General features: G+C 38.3%; 1 protein-coding gene across 12 annotated transcripts in view; it reads right to left on the bottom strand.

The window, feature by feature from the left end:
- phldb1a (pleckstrin homology-like domain, family B, member 1a) overlaps nucleotides 1-22,211 on the bottom strand; it is a 58,806-nt gene that overhangs the window by 34,659 nt on the left and 1,936 nt on the right. For 8 of the 12 annotated variants that reach the window (XM_017460472.3, XM_017460478.3, XM_017460479.3 and 5 more), the window contains exons 2-4: nucleotides 7,159-7,260; nucleotides 5,691-5,814; nucleotides 3,279-3,449 (exon numbers count right to left, since the gene is read on the bottom strand). In XM_017460472.3, the coding sequence (XP_017315961.1) occupies nucleotides 3,279-3,449; nucleotides 5,691-5,814; nucleotides 7,159-7,260 (397 nt within the window). Of the gene's footprint in view, nucleotides 1-1,281; nucleotides 1,819-3,278; nucleotides 3,450-5,690; nucleotides 5,815-7,158; nucleotides 7,261-10,349; nucleotides 10,529-17,691; nucleotides 17,776-17,961; nucleotides 18,179-22,211 lie in introns of those variants that run through there. The other 4 variants (XM_017460473.3, XM_047151765.2, XM_017460474.3 and 1 more) reach the window with 4 other exon arrangements.

Raw genomic sequence — 22,211 nt, 5'->3', positions numbered from 1 at the left:
TGTGCGGAGTTTGCATGTACCCTGTGTATGTACTGTGCCGGGTACTCCGGTTTTCTCCCCCATTCCAAAGACATTCTTCTAAGTTCAAACAATTACAAAAAGCTATAGCCAGCCAGATGGATAGTCGGGATAGCAAGAAAATATGGAGGCGATTCCAAAATCATTAAGTGCATCCCAATTCGCGTATTTGTGCACTAACTTATTGCCGTTTTGTAGTATAAATAGTGTGAGTAGTGTGTTCACATTGAAAATTCCAAATAAGGAAAAGTACACTTTAAATATCCGGATGATTCACTTAATTATCTGGGAAAAAACGACGTGTGGAATGTTGGACGCTTCATGCACTCAACTGTCACAGCTTTAATTACGCAGCAGAGGGGGCGGGGCTATCAGACTCCATGTTGAATGAAAAAATAACCTTGTAAAATTCATACATTACAAGGTTGAGTGCACAGTGCATAAATTCATAGTGCATAAGTACATAGTGCATAGTGTATAGTGCGTCATTTGGGACACAACTATAAATATTCACATATCCTGGCAAATTTATGAGGTCACTTTAGTAGTCTCTTGGGCACTGAAGAGAAAACACATTAAACAACGCCTCATTTTACATAACTATTAGTAGTATTTTAAAGAATGCTACATTTACTTTCCTAGTTAACTAAGGGTATCCTAAAAGGTAGTTTGTAGTCTACCTATTTTTACACTACCTATGTTACACAAACACAGTGAATTAGGTCATCTATTTCTCCTGTTTTCACACAAGCAGAAAACTGCTCCTCTCCTTAACTGACAAAGCACTCAAAAGTGGAACACACCACAATTTAAAAAAATAATAATAATTAAAAAATATATTTAGAAATCTAAAAGGGACGAAATATTACAGTGTAGTCCATTCTTCCCTGTTTAATTAGGTTACATGGAGAACTGATTGAAGGTAATGATGAAAAATGACAAAATATCGAGCAGCAGTGCTCTAATACTGAAAAAAACCCAAACCATAGGCTAGAAGTTAAAATAATAATAATAATAATAATAATAATAATAATAATAATAATAATAATAAAAGAAAAGAAACAGTAGGTGAGATTGAGAACTAAACAGAGTACAAATAACATTAATGATCTTGCTATCAAGAAGCAAGGTGGTGAACTTGAACAGTACAGTAGTTCAAAATGCTGATTGGAGCAACAAAACAAAACAAAACAAAAAAAGTCAACAAAAGCAACAAAATGACCGCAATGCCCAAACAATTCAACTCAGAAATCATTTACTTACATTTATATACGGAGGTCAAACATTAGGAGATGCTGCGAGCTTTCTGGAACAAAATATCCAAACTCGCTTCCTCTCAGGACGCCGTGAAGCTGTGAAGCTGTTCACCTCCCTGAACGTGTCGCTCTCCGGCGGCTTTGTTATGCTAACGTCCGTCCACTTATTGACTTTTCTTTTTCGCACAAAAGATGCCAGATGTCCACGGTCCACCTGTCTGACTGTTAAAGCTACAAACCGAACCCAAGCGGAGGAAAAAAACAGTCCATATGCTCAACAAACACCTGCGTCGGTTAACTTCTGAGGGGGGGAAAAGTGTCTCTTCTCTTCGCGCGCGCTGTTAAATTCGTACCGAATTAACCGAAAAGAGAAGTAAGAGTTTAATTACAGAAAGAAAGAGCTGGGGTTAATACTAATAGGCCATACGGCTGAGGACCAAAACCTACAGAGTGTTGAACAGCTGTCCCAGTGCCGGCTGTTCGCTCTCTCTGTTCCTCTCCGTCTCTGTCTCTCTCCCATAAGCGATATTATTGTCATGCAGAGCGCAAGAGGAGGGGAGGAGGCGGCCTGCAATCTGCTGAATACCATTAACACCGACCATTTGTTACGAAATCGCGTGTACATGCACAGACACTCAACTCGACCCATTTCATTTCTTTAAAACTAGAAATCGAACAATAGTTTAGTAAAATTATTGTGTTAATATGAAAATGTGTGCTTGCCTCTGTAAATTAGGCTGTGGCCAAATGTGTGGCACAGAGTGGCAGCTGAAACAAGCCCAATTCTGAACTCAATCACATATTTAAGTGCACTATTATGCCTATGCAAGTCATCCAGACTTGGTGTTGATGTAACTCGATGTATTGCGCCCGTCCGGGTTTGATCTTGAGCTTGGGTTTCTGTCTGTGAGGAGTTTTGCAGGTTCTTCCCATGTTTGTGTGGGTTTCCTCTGGGTTCTCTGGTTTCATCCCACTGTCCGAAAACATGCCAGTAGGTACACTGGCTATGCTAAATTGCCTGTAGGTGTGAAAGTGTGTGTGTGTGTGTGTGGTTTGCGACAGACTAGCGTCCCATCTGGGATGAGTTCTATTGCCTTGAGCCCAGTGTTCCAGGGATAGGTTCCAGCTCTACAGACCCTTACCAGAATCAAGTGGTTACTGATCAAATGAAACGTGGCCAACTTGACTATACGGTTGTTAGAACTTATACAAGAACAATGATCACTAATGTAATCTGCAATTATTCATTGTGCACCATGAAACCTGCTTGGTATTTTAACTGTGCTTTTGATTATTTTATTACCATAAAATCGTAACTGGTGTCCTAGGTCAATTGGAATATACTTATCAATTTGCCTGACTCAAATTGAATTTTTTTTTTTATTTATTTATTTTTTTTTACAATATGCACTCCATACATGCTGTTATATTTAAACTTCAATTGCATCTACATATAAGCTAGATATACAGAGCAATTATATTCTAAATTAATATATGCTAAATTGAGCAGGCTTAAATGGACATGGAGAATATTGCACTTGTAGTCACTTTCAAGGGAAGTTCAAGTGCAGCACATGCCACTATTGTGACACTTCCATCACTGTTGTATAAAAAGCTTAGAAGTATACTGAAGCTGGAAATGGCATTGTTCATTTTATATCATCTCAGCGTCTATTCATCTGTGAGCTGACATTTGAGACAGATTGTCTAGCATTATATTCATCTGACTGACTCCACTGATTTACCTCCGGTTTAAAAATCCATGTAATATGAAAGACCTTTACAATTTACATGTCTACTTTCCTGATGGATTAAAGTCATTATGTTTACAGTCATATATCAACATCCACCTTTTTTTGAACAACCTCTTTCAGTCTGACAAAGAATCTCAGGATGTAAAGGGATTATGAGATTTGGCCATGTGTAGCTGAAGGCAAAATGAAGAGGACACATCAAAAAGACATTTTTTCTGAATTTTCCCTAAACCATTCAACATATATGTACCTTGAGACAGTCGTACAGGCTTTGTGACTGCCAAGCCATCCATGGAGCATGGATTCCCACAGGGAAAGAGGGTGATGGTTCCTGCCTGGTTTTCAATGTAACAGTGCAGGGCAGCCACTCCTTGACCCTGGATATTGATGTCAGTGTTTCCATGGCCAAGAGTAGTTTTCCCTGCATTCAGAAAAAGAGATGTAGCTTTGTCACTGCTTATTCAACCAAACGTTTTATCTTGATATATAAAATTGTTTCCAAAAAAACATGTTAATTTAAATCTAATATAATGTCAGTAGCTATGTTTCCATGCACATATTTTTATGTACATTGTGGGATATATGCGGGATAAAAAACACAAGTGTGCTCAATTAAGGTGGATAATTTTTTGATTTGCTAAGAAGAAATGCACATAAACTACAATGGAAACACATTTACCATAATAAATTCCTCGATGTGCATCAAAAAGTCATGTGACTTTGCCTCAACAAATCGTGATTGGATAATTGGCTCAGAAAAGTAAAAATGGCAGAGAGCAAGATGCACCAGTTTCCATGTCAGTGACAATTTTCTTCTCTTGAACACACGGGATGGAAACGGTGCTTAATTCACAAATGTTTCATGTGAAATGTCAATTTTTCGCATGAGTTAAACTTTGCAACTTGGATGGAAACATAGCTATTGAATATTAATTCTTTGTTCTCTTGCATATTCTTGAATCTCTGCTTTGACTCATCTTAATGAGAAAGTTTTCCTCCTTTCTCTGACCCTCAGCCATCCCTACCAGTGTCTAGACTGACAGATATGCATAAAGAAGGAAGATCTCGTTTAATTTGCACACTTGTTCACTCACATTGTTGAATATTGTCGAATGCTGTAGCAATAGGACTAAAGGGTGTTTAGGAGTTGTGTTTGCAGGCATTTCTTCTTGGATAACTAACTAACTTTTTAACAAATTTTTTTGTATGTTTTTCATTTAGTAACACTGAAAATTCTCAGATACTATCCACTGCCCATACTGCTCCTGTACACAGACAGAATTGCTTAGGCCGAGGGGCTTTTAGCCAATTTTGTACATCTAAACTCCACTTCTCCGAGTCCTCAGAATTTCAAGTGAATCTCTACATATATCCCGGAATGTGAACATAATTTCAAATTGTCATACCAGTCAATGAAACTGTTTAATTTGTACATGGTGGGTATAATTGTAATGTGTTACTGCCAAAGGCCTTCTAGTTGGCTTCAATTTATGCAATCATACATTTTATACACAGTTAATTGACATGTGAGTTTCAGAAAGTAGGTCATTCCAGCCATGAGGAAGGATTATAATGAAAAAAAATTGCGATACAAAGCATAACAGGGATTCTTATGACAGGTTTTAACTGTCCTTATTTAATGAGAATAAGATCTGGCTGGCTGTGCAATGTTTTTTGTTCACCTGATGACGTGGATTTTTTTAAAGTCATGTTGAATTGTTTTTGTTAAACTCTGTTCATTCATGTCACAGTTGCTGAAAGTCAGTGTGCTATTTGCAGGTGTGCACTGGCACACCACAATGAATGAATGTCCAAAATTGTTTTCTTAGAAGCACAAACCACACTAAAGACCTAGAAATGCGTGGCTGGCCACATACAATAATATAACAGTAATAAAAAAAATATTATGTGTGACATGGAGAAACAGAGAGGAGTCCGGTCAGTTGAGAGTCAGGTCATGGCCCTATAATTTTCCTATAATTTGCAGTTCTAAAGCCTACTGACAATATGTAGACATCTCTGAATAGCTAACCTGAACTTAACCTGTTCAAAACTCAACAGGACCCTTTATAGTAGTGTTTTTATTTGCAGTTCAAAATGGGTCACATTTTGATTATTCTTATCATAAATGTTTTTGAGGATTCAATCTTTCAGTGCATGAAACAGTAAGTCAATTCAGCAAAGTGTTACATTTGCTCCCATTCCAGTGTCAGGAAAGGGAAATTCCTCTATTTGTCATTCTTTGAGTGATGATTTACTACATATCTGAGCTAAGAATACAGCAAAGAATATGCCTTGCTGCTCTGCTAGACCTTCTACAATTAACTATCCACACATCCTACCATGCAAGTACATACACACACAAGCCCTTGCTCACAGGTAACTTCCATCTCATCTCAGACTTGGCTGCTTGCCATGTGGTGCCATTAGCAATGATGGGACTGCAGGTACTGAAGAAAGCTGCTGAATTCAGCAAAAATGATCAGTAATAATCTTACCATCCCTAACAGAATGAACATTTCTCATTGTCTAATCTAGTTATATTCTCCCCTAACAGTACAAATGGTATAACAGCCTGAAACCAAAATGAATGTAATGTTGATGTTCTGACAATATTGACACAAGAATGCATTGTATTGACTTACTAAAAAAGGTACCTAACCTTCTGGTATGGGTAACAGTGTGATGGCCGTGCTCAGACGTCCACTTCCCAAACTGACCAGATGGGGACGCTCTGCTTGGACTTTGACGGTTTTGCCTGTCTCAATCAGGTCCAGTGGAGTACCCTTGACAATATGGACAAATGGAAAAATAAAATATATTAATGTTTACAATAGGCTAAGAAATTCAAATAATATTAGCTACAGTATCTTTTTGTTACCCTTTCTATGCAGCACAGTAATGTACATACACCATGTCCACTGTTGGCCAATTATGTTGTCCAGTCACAAAAACCCAGCACAGTGACATGCCCTCTTTCAAATGATTGCTCATAGTGCTCCAAACACGATTATACTGACTCAATTAGAGTCATATAGTAAAGCAGGGCTGAGCTAAAAGGTATTGCTCCATCATGTATGCTGGGAGGCTAAGAGGATTGAACCCCTAAGATAAAAGATGGCAGAGTGAACAGGCTCAACGTCAGAGCCAGAGGTTCTCAAGGGCAACATGGGAACAATTTGTGCAAAGAAATAATGTTTTTTTGGGGGGGGGTCTAATATAGAATGTATCATGTGGTATAAGGCGATAAATGCTGGTGTGAAATTGGTAACAAATTTGGAAAAATAAGGCAAGTCATAGATTCTTGTTAGAAGAACCTGCTCATAGTTTTGGGTAATAATTTCTCCTCAGTTTCTGTACTTCCTCCAAGATGGAAGTCTGGAGAAGGTCACTGCTGGAAATTTCTCCTCAGCCTCAGTGTCCCTCTTTGTGCTGGAATAATTTGTCATGCTGTATAAAAGAGCTTTCTGTGTGATTATTTATACAGCATATTCCACTTCACATTAAACTGCACCCAGTGAGTCAATCAAACAGACGGATCCACGTCCTTTAGAACGTTCTCTTTTTATTAAAACGCATATGAGCTAAAAGAACAAAAGGACACCTGGGGTGCCATTTTTACCTGCTCTTGCTAGTCAAGTCCTGATTTGAACCTTTATGAAAAGAAACGGCAGTTCATCACAAACGCGGAAGCAGACTTCTGAAAGGCCACAGTGGTTTGTTTTAGTCTCCATATCTTCCCCTGTCATCTACTAACACTGGAACTATATATAGTGTTTAATTGCCTCTATTGTAAAGTGGCATTTCTTTCACCGGACACATTGTGGCTAAATGTATTTAAGAGCTTAAACTAAAGTTGATGTGCTTTTGTGTGTGACAGAGTTTGTTGGTTTAATTCTTAATCTGGCTTGGGTCATGTTTGCTTTGGAAATATCCAATAAATGGGCTGAAGCTGAACGGAAAAGCATATTTTCAGAAATTGGGTTAAGACGGGAACCTTCAGTACAGGGTTTTGTTTGAATTAATACTTACAAAGATCTTGGCATAAAGTTTTAGTGATCAAGGTTTAAAATCGTATATTTTATGTATTCTTACTGAAGTTTTTCATATGCCAGCAACTGCTGTCTCACCTGTAGCTCCTGATGGGTCTGGCGTCCATGATCAGGAATGTTCCTATTCAGGGTGTCCATGTCTTCTGTGTTATTGGTCACTTCATCACACTCATTGAGATCCTGTTTTTAATATGGATGAAGAGAATAAATGCAGGTTGGTGTTGGTACAGTGTACACTTCCATTAAGAAAACTTGTATATTTATTTCAAGACACATGTATTAGTGAGAAAATCTACTGTTTCTCTAGGATGACACAGTGTTATCCATTTGCTTGCAGGTAGACTCTACACTAAACATCAAGGGCCACCTGGCATAATTACAAAACCCTTAAGTAATTGGGTCTTTGATCATGTTTTATTGCGTTATTAAAAGCACACAGCTGGCTGCTTGTTTCAGAATCATATAAACATATCTAACACACAAACTAGAAAAAATCCAATGTTTAGGATGGGTCCATGCATGCAATTTAGATATTATGCACAGTATGACTCAAAATGACTCCTCTTTAATGCACATACTTGGAACAGATGCTGCTGATATTCTTTGGTGCGGACATATGCACATTTGAGTATAAATAGTCATGTATAGCCCTCGGAGCAGTACAGAGTTCAGCAGACATGTCTCAACAGATTAGTCATTTTAGGAAATCACTCGACTGTAATCGCCTCTGAGTCAAGCAAATGTCTAGAATCATCATTTGGGGAAGTCATATTTAGATGAAATTCATTTTGGGCTGTATATAGATGAGGAAGACCATAGCAGTTCTTAGAATAACATGGCTCAGGGAGAGAATGTGTTATCTAGGGCAACGTTTTAACAGTAGTCTTCAAAGGGCTACACGATGCCCTCATAAGCCTTTCGTGACAACAGACATAAACCTACACAGCTGACCATCACAACTCCCACCTCTCTTATGACTGGATTGACAACCTGCTGTATAACATTGTTATAGCAAAGGTTTTAACAGTAACAATCATGACACCAGAATCACAGAGTTATCTATATTCCTTTTGGCCATGATGTGTATTTAAATTTTCTGTTCAAAATATTTTTTATGAAATCTTGTGCCAATGTCATGATCATGGTTGACCAATCTTATTCACAAAGGCCCAGCGTGGTTACATGTTTTTGTTTGAGCAAAGCAGTAACCACAACTCAGTAGATTGAAGGCCATGTTCAACTTTTTAAACAGGTGGAGTCAAGCATGGCTCCTGATTGGTTGGAATGAAAACCTGGAACCACACTGGCCATTTGTGGATAACATTGGACACCCCATGGCACATAATCACCGTTATGATATACCAGGAATGCAGTAAGCTAGAAAGACCGTTGTTGTGATGTTCTAAAGTAAGTCAGACTAGAATTGTCATTGCACAACCTTATGTTTACAAAAATCTACAGCATATGACCAAGGCATTGTGTTAACCTCATGTGACAAACTTGACGAAAACAATCTTTAGGACAGCTGAAACCTATTTTGATTAAGACTTTACAAAGCACACAGACCCACTGTCTAAAAGCCATCTACTATTATTTGTACACTTTTCTCACAGAAAGCTTCAGAATCTTGTAGGTTGTAATCTGATTGACTTACAGTTTTCAGCAGGAATACAGACTTTTGAACACCATGACACTGAGGCAATATATAGTACTATTAATGGACTATTACAACACTAGATACTAGAGACTCCTTCCATAAATGTTAAACATTTCCTTACAGAAAACATATCATCATATCAACAACGATATATGTTTTTAATCTACTTATAATTAGACGTAGTTTACATGGAGCATCCATCATTCAAGTCACTGTGTAATATTATAATAAAAGGAGCATTTAATACAAAACTGTGATTTACTTTACAGCTGGCAATATTTTCAGAGTTGCTGTTATAGAAAATTTATCAACATCTGACCAGTAAACCAGATAATCTAGCATGCTTGCTGTTAGGCTCAGGAAAATGTTTGTGGCTGGTCATCTGCCATGTTAGTCAAATTGGCAAAATATTTTTTTGACAAAACATACAAGGCTCTCTAGAAAATTCTAGAGGCTATAGTATTCATCAGTCTGTTTGGTTATACTGTATGTGTATGGTAGCAATTTTAATGTTTACAAAAAACCCATGAAAACTTTCTCTCATGAGAACGACACTTTTGTTGGCAAGTCAAAGAAGTCGGCGGAATGTGAAGCTTCGCTTCTGTGGACAAGTAAAGACAGGCTTGCAACAAAATGCGAATATTAATCACGGTGAAATATTTAATAATAATCTGGAGAACAGGCTAAAAAAACATATAATGTTTCCTTTAGGAGCATGCTTGTCCAAAAGCTCTATTGAATCTTATTTTCCATCAGAACACATATGAAGAGCCTGATTTTATGCATCTCATAGTGCTGTTCAGCGTTTCTTACTGGCTCTCAGAAACTCAGAGTAGAGAGATATATCTCCATCACATCAAGCACACACTACTCTAAAAAAATTCTGACACACAGAATGTACACAGGATATACAATAATAACAGAGAATTTCTGCAAAGACACACAAAACACATATTTCTTTAAATAGAGTCACTTCAAAGTGATAAAGTGGGAAACTGCCATGTGATTTGGCGTGATTGTTTATATCAGTGTTTGCCTCGCATACAAACAAACACATGTGCAGTCTCAAAGCGCTTCTCCAAATGGTTCGTGTGGGCAAACGGAGCACCATGTCTCTGAAACGTGTCATTAAGTCGGCAGTCATGCCACCGTGTCCTGGCCATAGAAGCAGAAAATAGCCTCAGCATAACCACAATGTGCACTCCACAGGGCTCCTCTTACATGGGTTATAATCATCCACACACACAAGCACACACACACACACTAAGCACACACACACTGAGCACATGCAGACGACTAGTGGTAGAGAGGAAACCACAGTGGCGAAATATAGCAAATGCAGATCCACAGTCAGAACGTGGCAAAAAATTCCCAATCAGCAAGACTCGAAAACCCCAGTGGATTAATATGAACAGGAAGTAAAGGCAAATGCAGTTGAAATATAACTGAGGACATTTTCTGAAATAAAGAGTTGTTGTAAACAGGTCAGTGAAATTCTTAACATCCTAATCAAAAAAACCTTTCAATAATGCCAATGCAAAAAAAGGATGCTAGAAACTAAAAACTACCAAACTTCCACCTAAAACTGCATTATGACAGGAAATCTACTCACCATCTCTTCTTACTCAAGCTATTCAATAATGGATCCATAAGCTTGTCTAAATTTAGTGTAAAACTATGTCCTGTTTACTTCTTGTCCTCTTTCTTCCTGTCTTCAGCTGACTGGGTACAGTCCATGTTTCTGCCTAAACACTCTGGTGCACAGAATTACAACTACTGTCACCACCACAGCTGGAGAGAGAGAGAGAGAGAGAGAGAGAGAGAGAGAGAGAGAGAGAGAGAGGGAGGGAGGGAGGGAGAGAGGAAGGGAGGAAAGAAGAGAAGAGACAAGAAGAGGACATGGCTCCTTGAAATATCCTTCCCATAACTCTATAATATTTCTATTGTATAAAGAGATGATTAAATGAACAGGGTAGCTCATTTAAATTATCAAACTGAGCAGATGTAAAATTCAGAGAGCCTCTAGATTAATGTTGTCCTTTTTACAATCCTAAATCTCCTTGCCTGGACAGGAAATTTGTAAATAAGTTTTGGAACTATACCCATATTGTTATCCAGTTATCCAACAAACAATATTTAAATTCAAGAGACAAACAGAATGGCTGTTAGAAATGTATCACACACCTTCTAACATCACATGAATTTCCACTGTAAATTTAAATGAGATTTATCACAATTCCACAATTTGTGATTACATTCAAACATTTCAAAAAGAGGAAGGAAGTGACTTTCCCCAATTATGGTCTCATTGCTTCCCAAATAAATAAATAAATGATTGTAGAATTATTGGCAGGTAGCAGAAGGAGGATGAACCATCACCAATGCTCTGGGATTTGCATAAATAAGACTCTGTTCATGCTGTTTTGCTGGTTAGAAAAGGCCTTGATATTCCAGACAAGTTCCTCTCGCTGATTTCCTGTTCCTTCATGCCTTGTTCTGCCAGAAGGTTCTTTTCCGATCTGGCGTTAAACAGATGCAGAAAGTTTTTACCTACCCTCATAAAATGACTCACATTAATGCTGGAGGGCGTTTGTAAATCAGTGAGTCATTAAATAAATGCATTTAAAAGGTCTCCCTCAACAATCCCAAACACAACGTGGTCACCATGGAATTTTGGAGTCAGCATATGGCTGACTGAAGTGGTTGTTGATAATGTCTACCAAAGGTCTACAACATGGTCCAAGATAGAAGTCACAGATGGAAAGAGGGAAAAATTTGGAAAGATAGCCAAGGAAATATCTATCAGTATTATGCTTTTCCACTGACCAGCCAGAAAAGCTAGAGATAGTGTGTGAGGCAGATGTCAAAAAAGTTCAGACAAATAAAACCTAGAGAAAAACAGAGTCTAGCAGAATCCAAGCAACCAACAGCTGGAACTGAAGATGGTTCTTCCGGTACTGCCTCCAGAGCAGGGGTGTTTCCTGTGTGATGACCCTGAACCGAGCAACTCTCATGGGGAGGACATGGTCCAGCATCCTTCCCTTTCTCAGAAATAGTGCTGAGAAACTTAAACAATCCAAGAGTGAAAAAGGAAATTTCAGTAGAGCTAACGGATGTACAGATTTATAGAAATGACCATCTCTGATCTGCACTCTAAAGTGTTTGAACTATGAGAACTTTTCATATAGTGGCCATTGAATAGGCCAGTGGGCCCTTAAACTGGGGTCCAGGGAGTCCCAAGGACTGTGGTGTATAGCCATTGTGTTGGCAATTTTGTTACTTTTTGATGCTGTAATGATGGTGGAGATCACTGGCATGTAATAAATAAGATTAATTGTGGTCATAGGGGTTTCTGGCTTCAACAAGTTTTAGATCTCCTGTGGTAGGTGTCAATCAAATTCAATTTCATTTTCATTTTCAGTTACTACTTTATCCTGGTTGGGGGTTGCGGTGGATCTGGAGCCTATCCTGGGAATACTTGGTGTCGAGGCAGGAATACACCCAGGATCGGACGTCAGTCTGTCAGAGGTCATCTGTTCATCAATGATTTGGTATTAACGGGTGTTTGTTTTTAATCAGTGAAGGATACATGACTCCAGAAATCCATTTCAAGTATAGGTAGATCAGCTGATGCATCAGGCTTTTAAGATAATGCTCTCTGAATGAAATAAGTCTACAAACTACTTATAGTCATGACTCATAGTTTTCACTGTTTTTAGATCTCGCAACATTTTTTCCTAAAATTAAAAAGTGCTTCATCATAAAGCTCCCTTACATGATGACCACAATGCCCTTGACAGATGAGTGTGTATCTGTGTACGTGGCTAAAACTCAACATTCACACAGAGATTAATAGTGAGAAAGATAGTGAGACAGTGAGGAGGGACTGGGTATACTTTATTGCTACAGCAGGGAAGAAAACAAAATGTTCCTGATTTCCAGCCAAGCAAGAACTCTGAATCATCTGTTTTTAGTCTCTTTCCCTTTACACCCACAGATGGTGGCACTCACAAACTTTATTCTAATTTTCAATTTCACACATACACACATTCAGTCAGCAATAAGAGATTTGTTTTAGATAACAGTGCAGTAAGAGACTCAACAGGTGTTCAGAAGTTTATTGTAACAGGTGTAACATCACAGCGGCCTTCATTACCTGCACCAGCTGGAGCAAGTAGCTGCATAAAAACAACAGCTTTTCGTGCATATAACATCTGGATGTATATTCCTGGTTGCACATTAAGTGAATGTTAATTAAGATACTATTTATTATTTGAAAAATAATGGTGTCATCATGGACACAGAATTTTATTTAGGCAAAGGCAACATTTTATGCGTAATTTTTTGTGTAAATAAACACACTGGCCACTTTATTAGGAATACCTATACGCAGTATATAAAATCCTGCAGATACAGGTCAAGAACTTCAGTTAATGTTCACATCAAACATCAGAATTAGGGGAAAATGTGATCTCAGTGACTTTGGCCATGGCATGGCCATTGGCAGGCTGGTTTGCATATGTCATAAACTGCTGATCTCCTAGGATTTTCACACCCAACAGTGTACAGTACAGAATGGTGAGGAAAAAAAACATCCACTCAGTGGAAGTTCTGTGAGCAGAAGCACCTTGCTGATGAAAGAGTTCAGAAGAGAATGACCAGACTGGTCATTCAAGCAGAAAAGCACCTCAAGACGCACAAGTGAGGCAGATAGGATACAACAATAAAAGGCCACAACGGGTTCCACTCCTGTCAGCTAAGAACAGAAATTTGAGGTTAAAGTGCTCACAGATTCACCAAAAAACTAGAGAGTTGAAGACTGGAAAACGACTAGGTGATGCTTTTCCAGTCTTCAACTGTCCAGTTTTGGTGAGCCTATGCCCATTGCGGCCTCAGATTCCTGGTCTTAGTTAACAACAGTGGAATTTGATGTAGTCTTCTGCTGTTGTAGCCCATCTGACATAAAGTAAATCATGTTGTGTGTTTTTTGCACACCACGGTTGTAAAGAGTGATTATTTATCAATACCGTAGCCTCAGTAAACTGTATATTGAACTCAAACCAATCTAGCCATTCTCTGTTTCACGTCTCTCATCAACAAGGCAGAACTGCCACTTAATGGATGTTTTTTGTTTTTCGCACCATTCTGTAAACTCTGTGAAAATACTAGGAGATCTGTGGTTTTGGAAATACTCAAACCAGCATGTTTGTCACCAACAAACTTGTAACAGTCAAAGTCACCAAGAACACTTTCCCCATTCTGATGTGAACAATAAAGCACTTAATATTTAATGTATGATTTTATGCCTTGTGCTGCTGCCACATCGGCTGATTCGTGAATTGCATGAATGTGCAGGTGTACAGGTGTTCCTTATAAAGTGGTCAGTGAATGCATGTTTTAGTTATGTTTGCATTGATGGTGCAATCTAGGCCTTATTGGCTTTTGAATAGCAGTTTAGTTTACACTAGTACTCTTATTGCAAGTGCCTACTGGACCTATTGTATGTGATTTTGAAAATCTTATGTTACCCAAACCTTCATAAAACCTTGGCTTATTGATTTAATCCTTTTATAACAGTTCATTTGAGTATGTAGATTGGTCAATGTGTAAAAACTTTTTTTTTTTTTTTTTAAATCATAGTAATATGTACGTGAGACAAGATAAGAGCCTATACAACATGCAAATGCAGGCCAGAGTTGGGGATTGTTTTGATTAGCATTAACAATAAATCTGGATTTATTGTACTTTGGCTTTTTTGGAAATGCTACATGAAGCAATTTATTGTTCAATATCAATAAGTTATTGTTGTTTTGTTTCAGGTTTGTTTCAGCAATAAAGTTGCTTAGGAATGCAGCTGACAGCTTGATTTGTTTAAGCTGTTTTTAAAATAGCATTAAATAGTATACTTATTCATTCTATTAGTCAGAAATAATTACCACAGTTCTGAAATTATGAAAATGAAACACTTAGGGGGGGGGATGAAAGACAAGGGATAAGATTTTGACAATAAAAGCAAGTTTTTCCATGTGGAATTGATGGGAACATGAAAAGGGTTTAACTGAGCTTTATTTTTGTGGTGTGGTTCCTAAAGAAGGGCTCAAATTTGGAAATCCTCTGTGGAAATTTGAGTTCACACTTACAGAAATGGATGAATGCAGGTGCTCACATAACCACAGCAGAGTTTAAGCACCACCTGTTGTTTAAACTAGAGTAAACAGGGCTGAATAAAGGCTTTCAGAGAGCAGGAAATGATTCCAGAGACACCGTAACACTCCTGTCTGTCTCTCTCTCTCTCTCTCTCTCTCTCTCTCTCTCTCTCTCTCACCCGCCCTTGTGTGGTATTAAATTTCACCTTTTTGTCGTATCTTCTCCTACAGCCACAAACACACACACACACACACACACACACACACACACACACACACACTTGCAGTGTGGACATGCTTTGCTGTGCTTGTCATAGATGTGCACAAATAATAAAATAGCTTCTTTTTCGTCCCTCTCATTCTGCATTAGTTCATTCCATCCCAGTGAAACAATTCAACAAAGCTGTCTCACATTAGCAGCCAGTTTATGTGGCCTGATGTCTTTGTTTGGTATGAAAGCTTCTATTCAGACAGGCCTGCTGTGCTTGGCGGGCTCATGCAGATGCACACACACACACACACACACCAGCACCAGGTATTAAGAGTGTGTGGAACTTTTGGGTTAATATCCGCATCACGTGTGCACTACCTTAGCAGCTCCATGTGCATACACACAAAGCATCTTTGTACCATTTGAAGCTCTGTCCTTTGGCTACCTTGTGTGATATTTCCCTCAAAACTTGCACTTTCCGATGTATGAATGTAAACATTTCAGGCATGCAGCACATTCCCTTTTATCCAAGGATAGGATTCTGTTTTTGATTAGTAAAATAAGTGTTTTGACAAATAAGACATTAAAGGAATAGTCCATCATTTTTCAACTTAACCTCTATCTACCACATCTGTTGTGTATGTGTGATTACCACAGGCAAATATATGAACACATTTGCACTGTGCTCTGTACTGAACAGAAATCTTGTAAACATATAATAGAAGTCTAATGGCAGTTGGTGAACTCCATAAAAAGAAATGATTATTCACCGATAAGACATAATATTAAAACCACCTGCCTAATATTGTGTAGGTCCCCCTTGGGCTGCCAAAATAGCTCTGACCTGTCAAGGCATAGACTCCACAAGACCTTTGAAGGTGTGTTGTGGTAGCTGGCACCAAGATGTTATCAGCAGATCCTTTAAGTCCTGTAAGTTGCGAAGTTGGCAAAAAAAAGAGTGTACTTGGTCTGCAACAATGTTTAGGTAGGTGGTACATGTCAAAGTAACATCCGCATGAATACCAAGACTCAACATTTCCCAGCAGAACATTGCCCAGAGCCTCACACTTCCTCTGCCAGCTTGTCCTCTTCCCATAGTGCATCCTGGTGCCATCACTTCCCCAGATAATTGATGCGCACACACCTGGTGTTCCACATAATGCTAAAGAAAATGTGATTTATCAGAACAGACCATCTTCTTACATGGCTCCATCGTCCAGTTCTGATGCTCACGTGCCCATAGTAGATGCTTTCGGGGGTGGACAGGGGTCCGCATGGGCACTCTGATGGGTCTGTGGCTATTCAGCCCCATTTGCAGCAAGCTGTGATGCACTGTGTGTTCTGATGTTTCTATCATAGCCAGCATTAACTTGTGCTACACTAGCTCTTCAGTGGGATTGGACTACACAGGCTAGTCTTCATTCCCCACACACATCAATGAGCCTCAGGTGCTCATGACCCTGTCATCGGTTCACCGGTTGTCCTTCCTTGGACCACTTTTGGTAGGTACTAACCACTGCATACCGGGAACACCCCACAAGACCTGCTGTTTTTGAGATGCACTGACCCAGCAGTCCAGCCATCACAATTTGGCCCTTGTCAAAATCACTCAGATCCTTACGCTTGCCTGTTTTTCCAGCTTCCAACACATCAACTTTCACTTGCTGCCTAATATATCCCACCCCTTGACAGGTGCCATTGTAACAAGACAATCAATGTTATTCACTTCACCTGTCAGTGGTTTTAATGTTATGGCTGATTTTTGTATAAGTTTAAATCTTCAACTACTAAAATCTAATAATAAAGGGTTAGCATAAAACAAAAATGACAAAAGCTCTTCTAGTGTTAAATGTTCTCTGTTCTTAGTGTTATCCATTAAGGTTTTGTCATATGCATGATATGTCCTAAGCATATCCACATATTTTTTTCTGAAACTAGTTGATCAATGAAAGCCCAAATTATACAGATTTACAGCTTTTTTTTTATACTTTGTTTGAAATATTTCATGAAAGCATTCTTATAAAGACTTTTCACATAAATGTTTATTGATGGATTTCAACAGCTGCCTTTAGACTTCTATTACGTGTTTTAGAGTAAACAGATTTAGGTGGGGGGTTTTTTCTCAGTACAGGAAACCATGTAGAAATTCTTGTGCATGATAATTGCACATACAGTGAAGTAAAAACAGATATTAAGTTTAAAAGTGCTGGAGAATTCCTGTAAAATACCTCATTTTGTTGGTGAAAGTATGCAGTGTGCAGCCAGGTACAGCAAATGTGTGCCAGTGGATCACACATTCAGTGCTGTCTCCACTGGGACAATAGGATCCTTATTCATGCTGAGGTCACAGTTATGATCCTCAGACTATACTGGTACTACAACAGTTCAGTTTCTCTCACACAGTGTTAGACAGCCAGAGTAACACACACAATATGAGACAGCCAGAATGGTCTAAACATCAACAACCTGAATATATAGCACAGTCAACATTCATACAAATTTATACAGATGTACAGTATATTCAAGATCCCGCTGTTGTAATCATCTTAATTACATAATAAGTGACACTGAATTACAGAGAAATGTTTCCTGCTTACTCCATATTCTTTGTTTCCTGTTTCTGCCCAGCTCTTCCTCTTTTACTATATTTGACACTGACATTCAGGAGAAAATTGCCAAACCTGCAATTTTACAGACAGATTCACAGACATGTAGTCTCTCAGCTTCATAAATACACACAGAACTAATTTTTTATGGAAAAACAAAACAAAACATAAAACAACCCAACCCTAAACCTACTTTCTACTGTATCTATAGTTTACACTCTGAAAACATTTCTAATTCTCAGTCAGATACACCATACTTACTCAAGATGTCTTCGAGGACGGCACAGAAAGCAAGTGGTAGTCAGTTAATCCACCATTTAATCCCAGAAGAACAGGGACTATAACTCCGAAAATCTGGCTCGTCTATAGCTGGACTTGAGAACAGTAACTGACATTAACACAGATCACTTGTGACCAGTGATGGGGACAAATATGCTCCCTTCCTCTTCTCTCTCTCTCTCTCTCTCCCTCTCTCTCTCCCTCTCTCTCTCACACACACAGCCCCTCTTTTCCTCTCTCTGACCTCCCCTTTTTCTCATTCTGCCTCAGTTTGTGTCTCTCTCTCTCTCTCTCTCTCTCTCTCTCTCTCTCTCTCTCTCTCTCCCTCTTTCTGTCCTTCATTGTATGGACACAAGGCAGCCTTTCATTTTTGCAGCTGAAAGGTCAGAACCCATACAGACTTTGCTGAAAGCAACTCAGAAGGATAGACAGGTCAGTCGACAGAAAGACAGATAGCAGGTACACTGAACACAGGAATTTAACAGGAAACAATAACACCAATTCAATCAAGAATGAGACCTTAAGACAGAAAAAAAGATTAGTGTCTATGTACACTACTATTTTCTATAACATCAGCTCTGACAGTAGTGCCGGCTTAATTCAAATCACAGGTTTGTATTAATTTGCTCGCTCTAATCTGTTATCGATTTAAAATAGCTTCCCGTAAGGAGATATTTATTTAACGTTTATGGAAGGAGTCTCCAGTGTCAGCGCTTTGTTTTCAGTCTTCAGGACAAAGGACTTTGTGATTTCTGGTTTCTCTGCTATTTTTGTCTTACTGATTTCAAGAGAGAACAAAATCAGTGAAGGAACAACTGTTTATAGCTGATGTAACATATACTGTAATGCAATAACAATAACTAACATGACTCACAGATGTTCTACAACATTAGCTGTAAATGGATCAAAAATTATGGCGTGTCCCTCATTGAGTTTAAACGGTAATTGTTTGGCAATTTGCTGTGGTATAAGAAGAATAAAACATTTTGGGACATGCTCTTATTGGGAAATAATCAACTTCAGTAAGTTAAATACAGTAAATACAGTAACTATTCTTCATCACAGCACTGATTATTTTTCCATGAACATATCCATTCTTCTGCCATCCCGAATAGCTAAGCAGCTAGCTAACTGCTAGAAAACTAGCTTACATTTGATATAAGTAAACATGGGTGGATTTCAATATATGAATCTCGATTTACATGATCATATTATGTAACAGCAGCCCAATCTGTCAAAATACACCATAACAAATAAAACATAAAAAATAAAACTGCTAAGAGCAGCTAGGTTAACTAGCTAGCTAAGCCAACAGATTCTGTGACTAAAAGTTCCCAGATATCACATCTTTCTGTAATATTGGACATAAATCCACATCCACTGTTCCACAGTGTTGTATGAAGTACTGAGAAAGTGTCTGTTGTAAAATAAATAAATAAACAAACAAACAAACAAACAAATAAATAATAAAGTACGAACCTTTAGCTGTGTTAACAAATTTCATCCAAAAATGGACTAACTGGAATCAGCTACTCAAGAAAATGTAATCAGTAAATAAATACATTTTAAACATTTTTTTTTTTTTTTTTTTAAATCAGCAATTCAGCAAAAACTGAACATGGATATATATTTCTGTTCAATAAATAGTGGAAAGTACCATTATGCATTTATATCTCATTAGTGTGATTCCACAGTAATGATTGTCTTCTATTTTTTCTGTCATTCTAATGAAAAAAAAAACATCCACATCACATCCAGGACTTCTGACTAATTTAAGCTGAATGACATTAAAGAAGGAAAGCAATAAAAAGTCTTCCAAGAAAAACTGCTGGAAATGAAGAGTAAAGTGGACACAAATAATCACGGAACTCATGAACTTGTGTATGTTTTGTTGGTGTAATGTATCCAAGCTGTCTTCTGTGTTGTCGTTGTGGTTTAAATCCCCTGACACACACACACACACACACACACACACACACACACACACACACACACACACACACACACACACACACACACACACCCCATTCTGCCCACCCATGTCTGGAGTGTACATTGCTCGGGTTGAACTCTGTGGTAAAACAGGGTGGGGGAATTTTCAGTGACAAACAAGTCTGGATTTTGAATTTAACAAACACTTGCAGGTGGCTGAAAGGAAATTATTCCTCCATAAAATGGTTTCTATATGTAGCTACTTGACTTGACTTGACTACTTATTACCCTGTTGACTATGGATGCTTGTGGATGATCTGATATTAACAGATGAGTGAAGAACTGCATTTCATTAGCTCTGTTCATGTACTCTGCTTAATGACAATAAAGTTGAATATAATCTAATCTAAAGATGTAACTTGAACACGGCCTGGGGCAGACATAGGCTGTCTGAAGGGCAGTGGCGAAAACAATAAAAACGGTACCTCCTACACAGAATCTGGTGGGGGGGTGCACTTACTAGAGGGCACTTACCTTTTTTCCTCACTGTAAGGGCACCCTAGAGGGCACTTTTCACATTCTTCACATTTTGTTCCTCACTGTAAGGGCACCCTAGAGGGCACTTCTCACATTTTTTCCTCACTGTAAGGGCAACCTAGAGGGCACTTCTCACATTTTCCCCCTCACTGTAAGGGCACCCTAGAGGGCACTAACTCACCTTTTTTCCTCACTGAAAGGGCACCCAAACAGGCACTTCTCACCTCCCCCCAACTGAGTACCCTACAGGGCGCTTCATCACATTTTTTTCACTGGAAGGTACCCTAGAGCTTTCAGAAGAACATCTTGCACATAGCGGCACTGTTACGTCATGAGACGTATTGTGTGTGTGTGTGTGTGTGTGTGTACCCTAAAGGGCACTTCATCACTTTTTATCTATTGTAGTGGCACCCTAGATGGCACTTTTACTGGTGGCCTGGACACAATACTGAAGATCAGTTAATAATACCACTGGGCCTGTTCAGTGCGTCTAATGAATGAAATCAGACATGAGGCACTGGCTATAACATAATAAACAAGGGGCTCTATTTATGGGTCTACAAAAAGTGCAGATATGCAACAACATCAGGTTCAGTTCTAGTTAAATTCAGGATTACACACAATAAATACACACAAGCATCAGCAGAAGATGCACACACATTCTCACACTTATTTACACATAGGGGCAATTTAGAGTATCTACCTACCAGCGTATTCCTATATGTAAATGCTACTAAACCCTACTATACAGTAGGTGAAAAGCGGTACGCCAAAGGAGTAGTATGCCTGAATTCTCAGTATTCATAAAACAGCTAGAAATACCCGGATGGCCTACTGCTTCTGCCAAGATTCTGTGCATACTGAGCTATCCCACAAGGGAACCAAACTGGTGCAGAAGAGCTGTCAGAAGCAAAATCGGCACGTTGGCTCTTACCATACGCCAACATGGTAGATGTAGTACGACCGGATTGCATTCATGCTTACCACTTATACTGATCAGTTCATACTGTATCAATGGGCGAGCAGTACGTACTGAATCGAATGCAGTAGGTACTGTCACAGTATGCGATTCCGGATGCAGCCACCGTCTTTCCCCATATTTGCGTACTGAAACATGATTGGTTCTTATACTTTATGATGCACTAACACCTGCTTGATCTTGTTCATGTTCATCACATAATCAATGCTAACGCTGCGGTTTTCAACTTCATTCTGAAAGTAACACAATGGTTGGAAGGACACTTTTCACAATTTGATTCCACTTTTGGATGGAATTGTTAACACAGCTAAAGGCTTGTACTTTTTTTTTAAACAACAGACACTTTTATATAATACTGGAATATTGGATGTGGAATTATGTCCAATATTACAGAAAGATATGAAAAAAATAATAAACCTTGGATCAAAGCTAAAAAAAAACAAAAAACAACACAAAAAACCCAAGAAGAACATTTGTGCCAACTTGTTGGCAGTAATTTCTTTTCTGTACTGGAATAAATAATGGTACAGCATATATATATATATATATATATATATATATATATATATATATATATATATATATATATATATATATATAAACGAAAAAATTTAAGAAAATCAACCCTTAAACATATTGAGTAAGAAATGTTTTGCTTGATCCACGTTTTTTTCAGGACTGGTGGGATAATAATAATAATAATAATAATAATTATTATTATTATTATTATTATTATTATTATTATTGCTATAGGATAGTTTACTAGAAGCAACATTTAAATTTT

The sequence above is a fragment of the Ictalurus punctatus genome, chromosome 28 (assembly GCF_001660625.3).
Source record: "Ictalurus punctatus breed USDA103 chromosome 28, Coco_2.0, whole genome shotgun sequence".
Lineage (NCBI taxonomy): Eukaryota > Metazoa > Chordata > Actinopteri > Siluriformes > Ictaluridae > Ictalurus > Ictalurus punctatus.
Note: the sequence above shows the minus strand (reverse complement) of the source record. Positions and strands in the feature narration are given on the sequence as shown.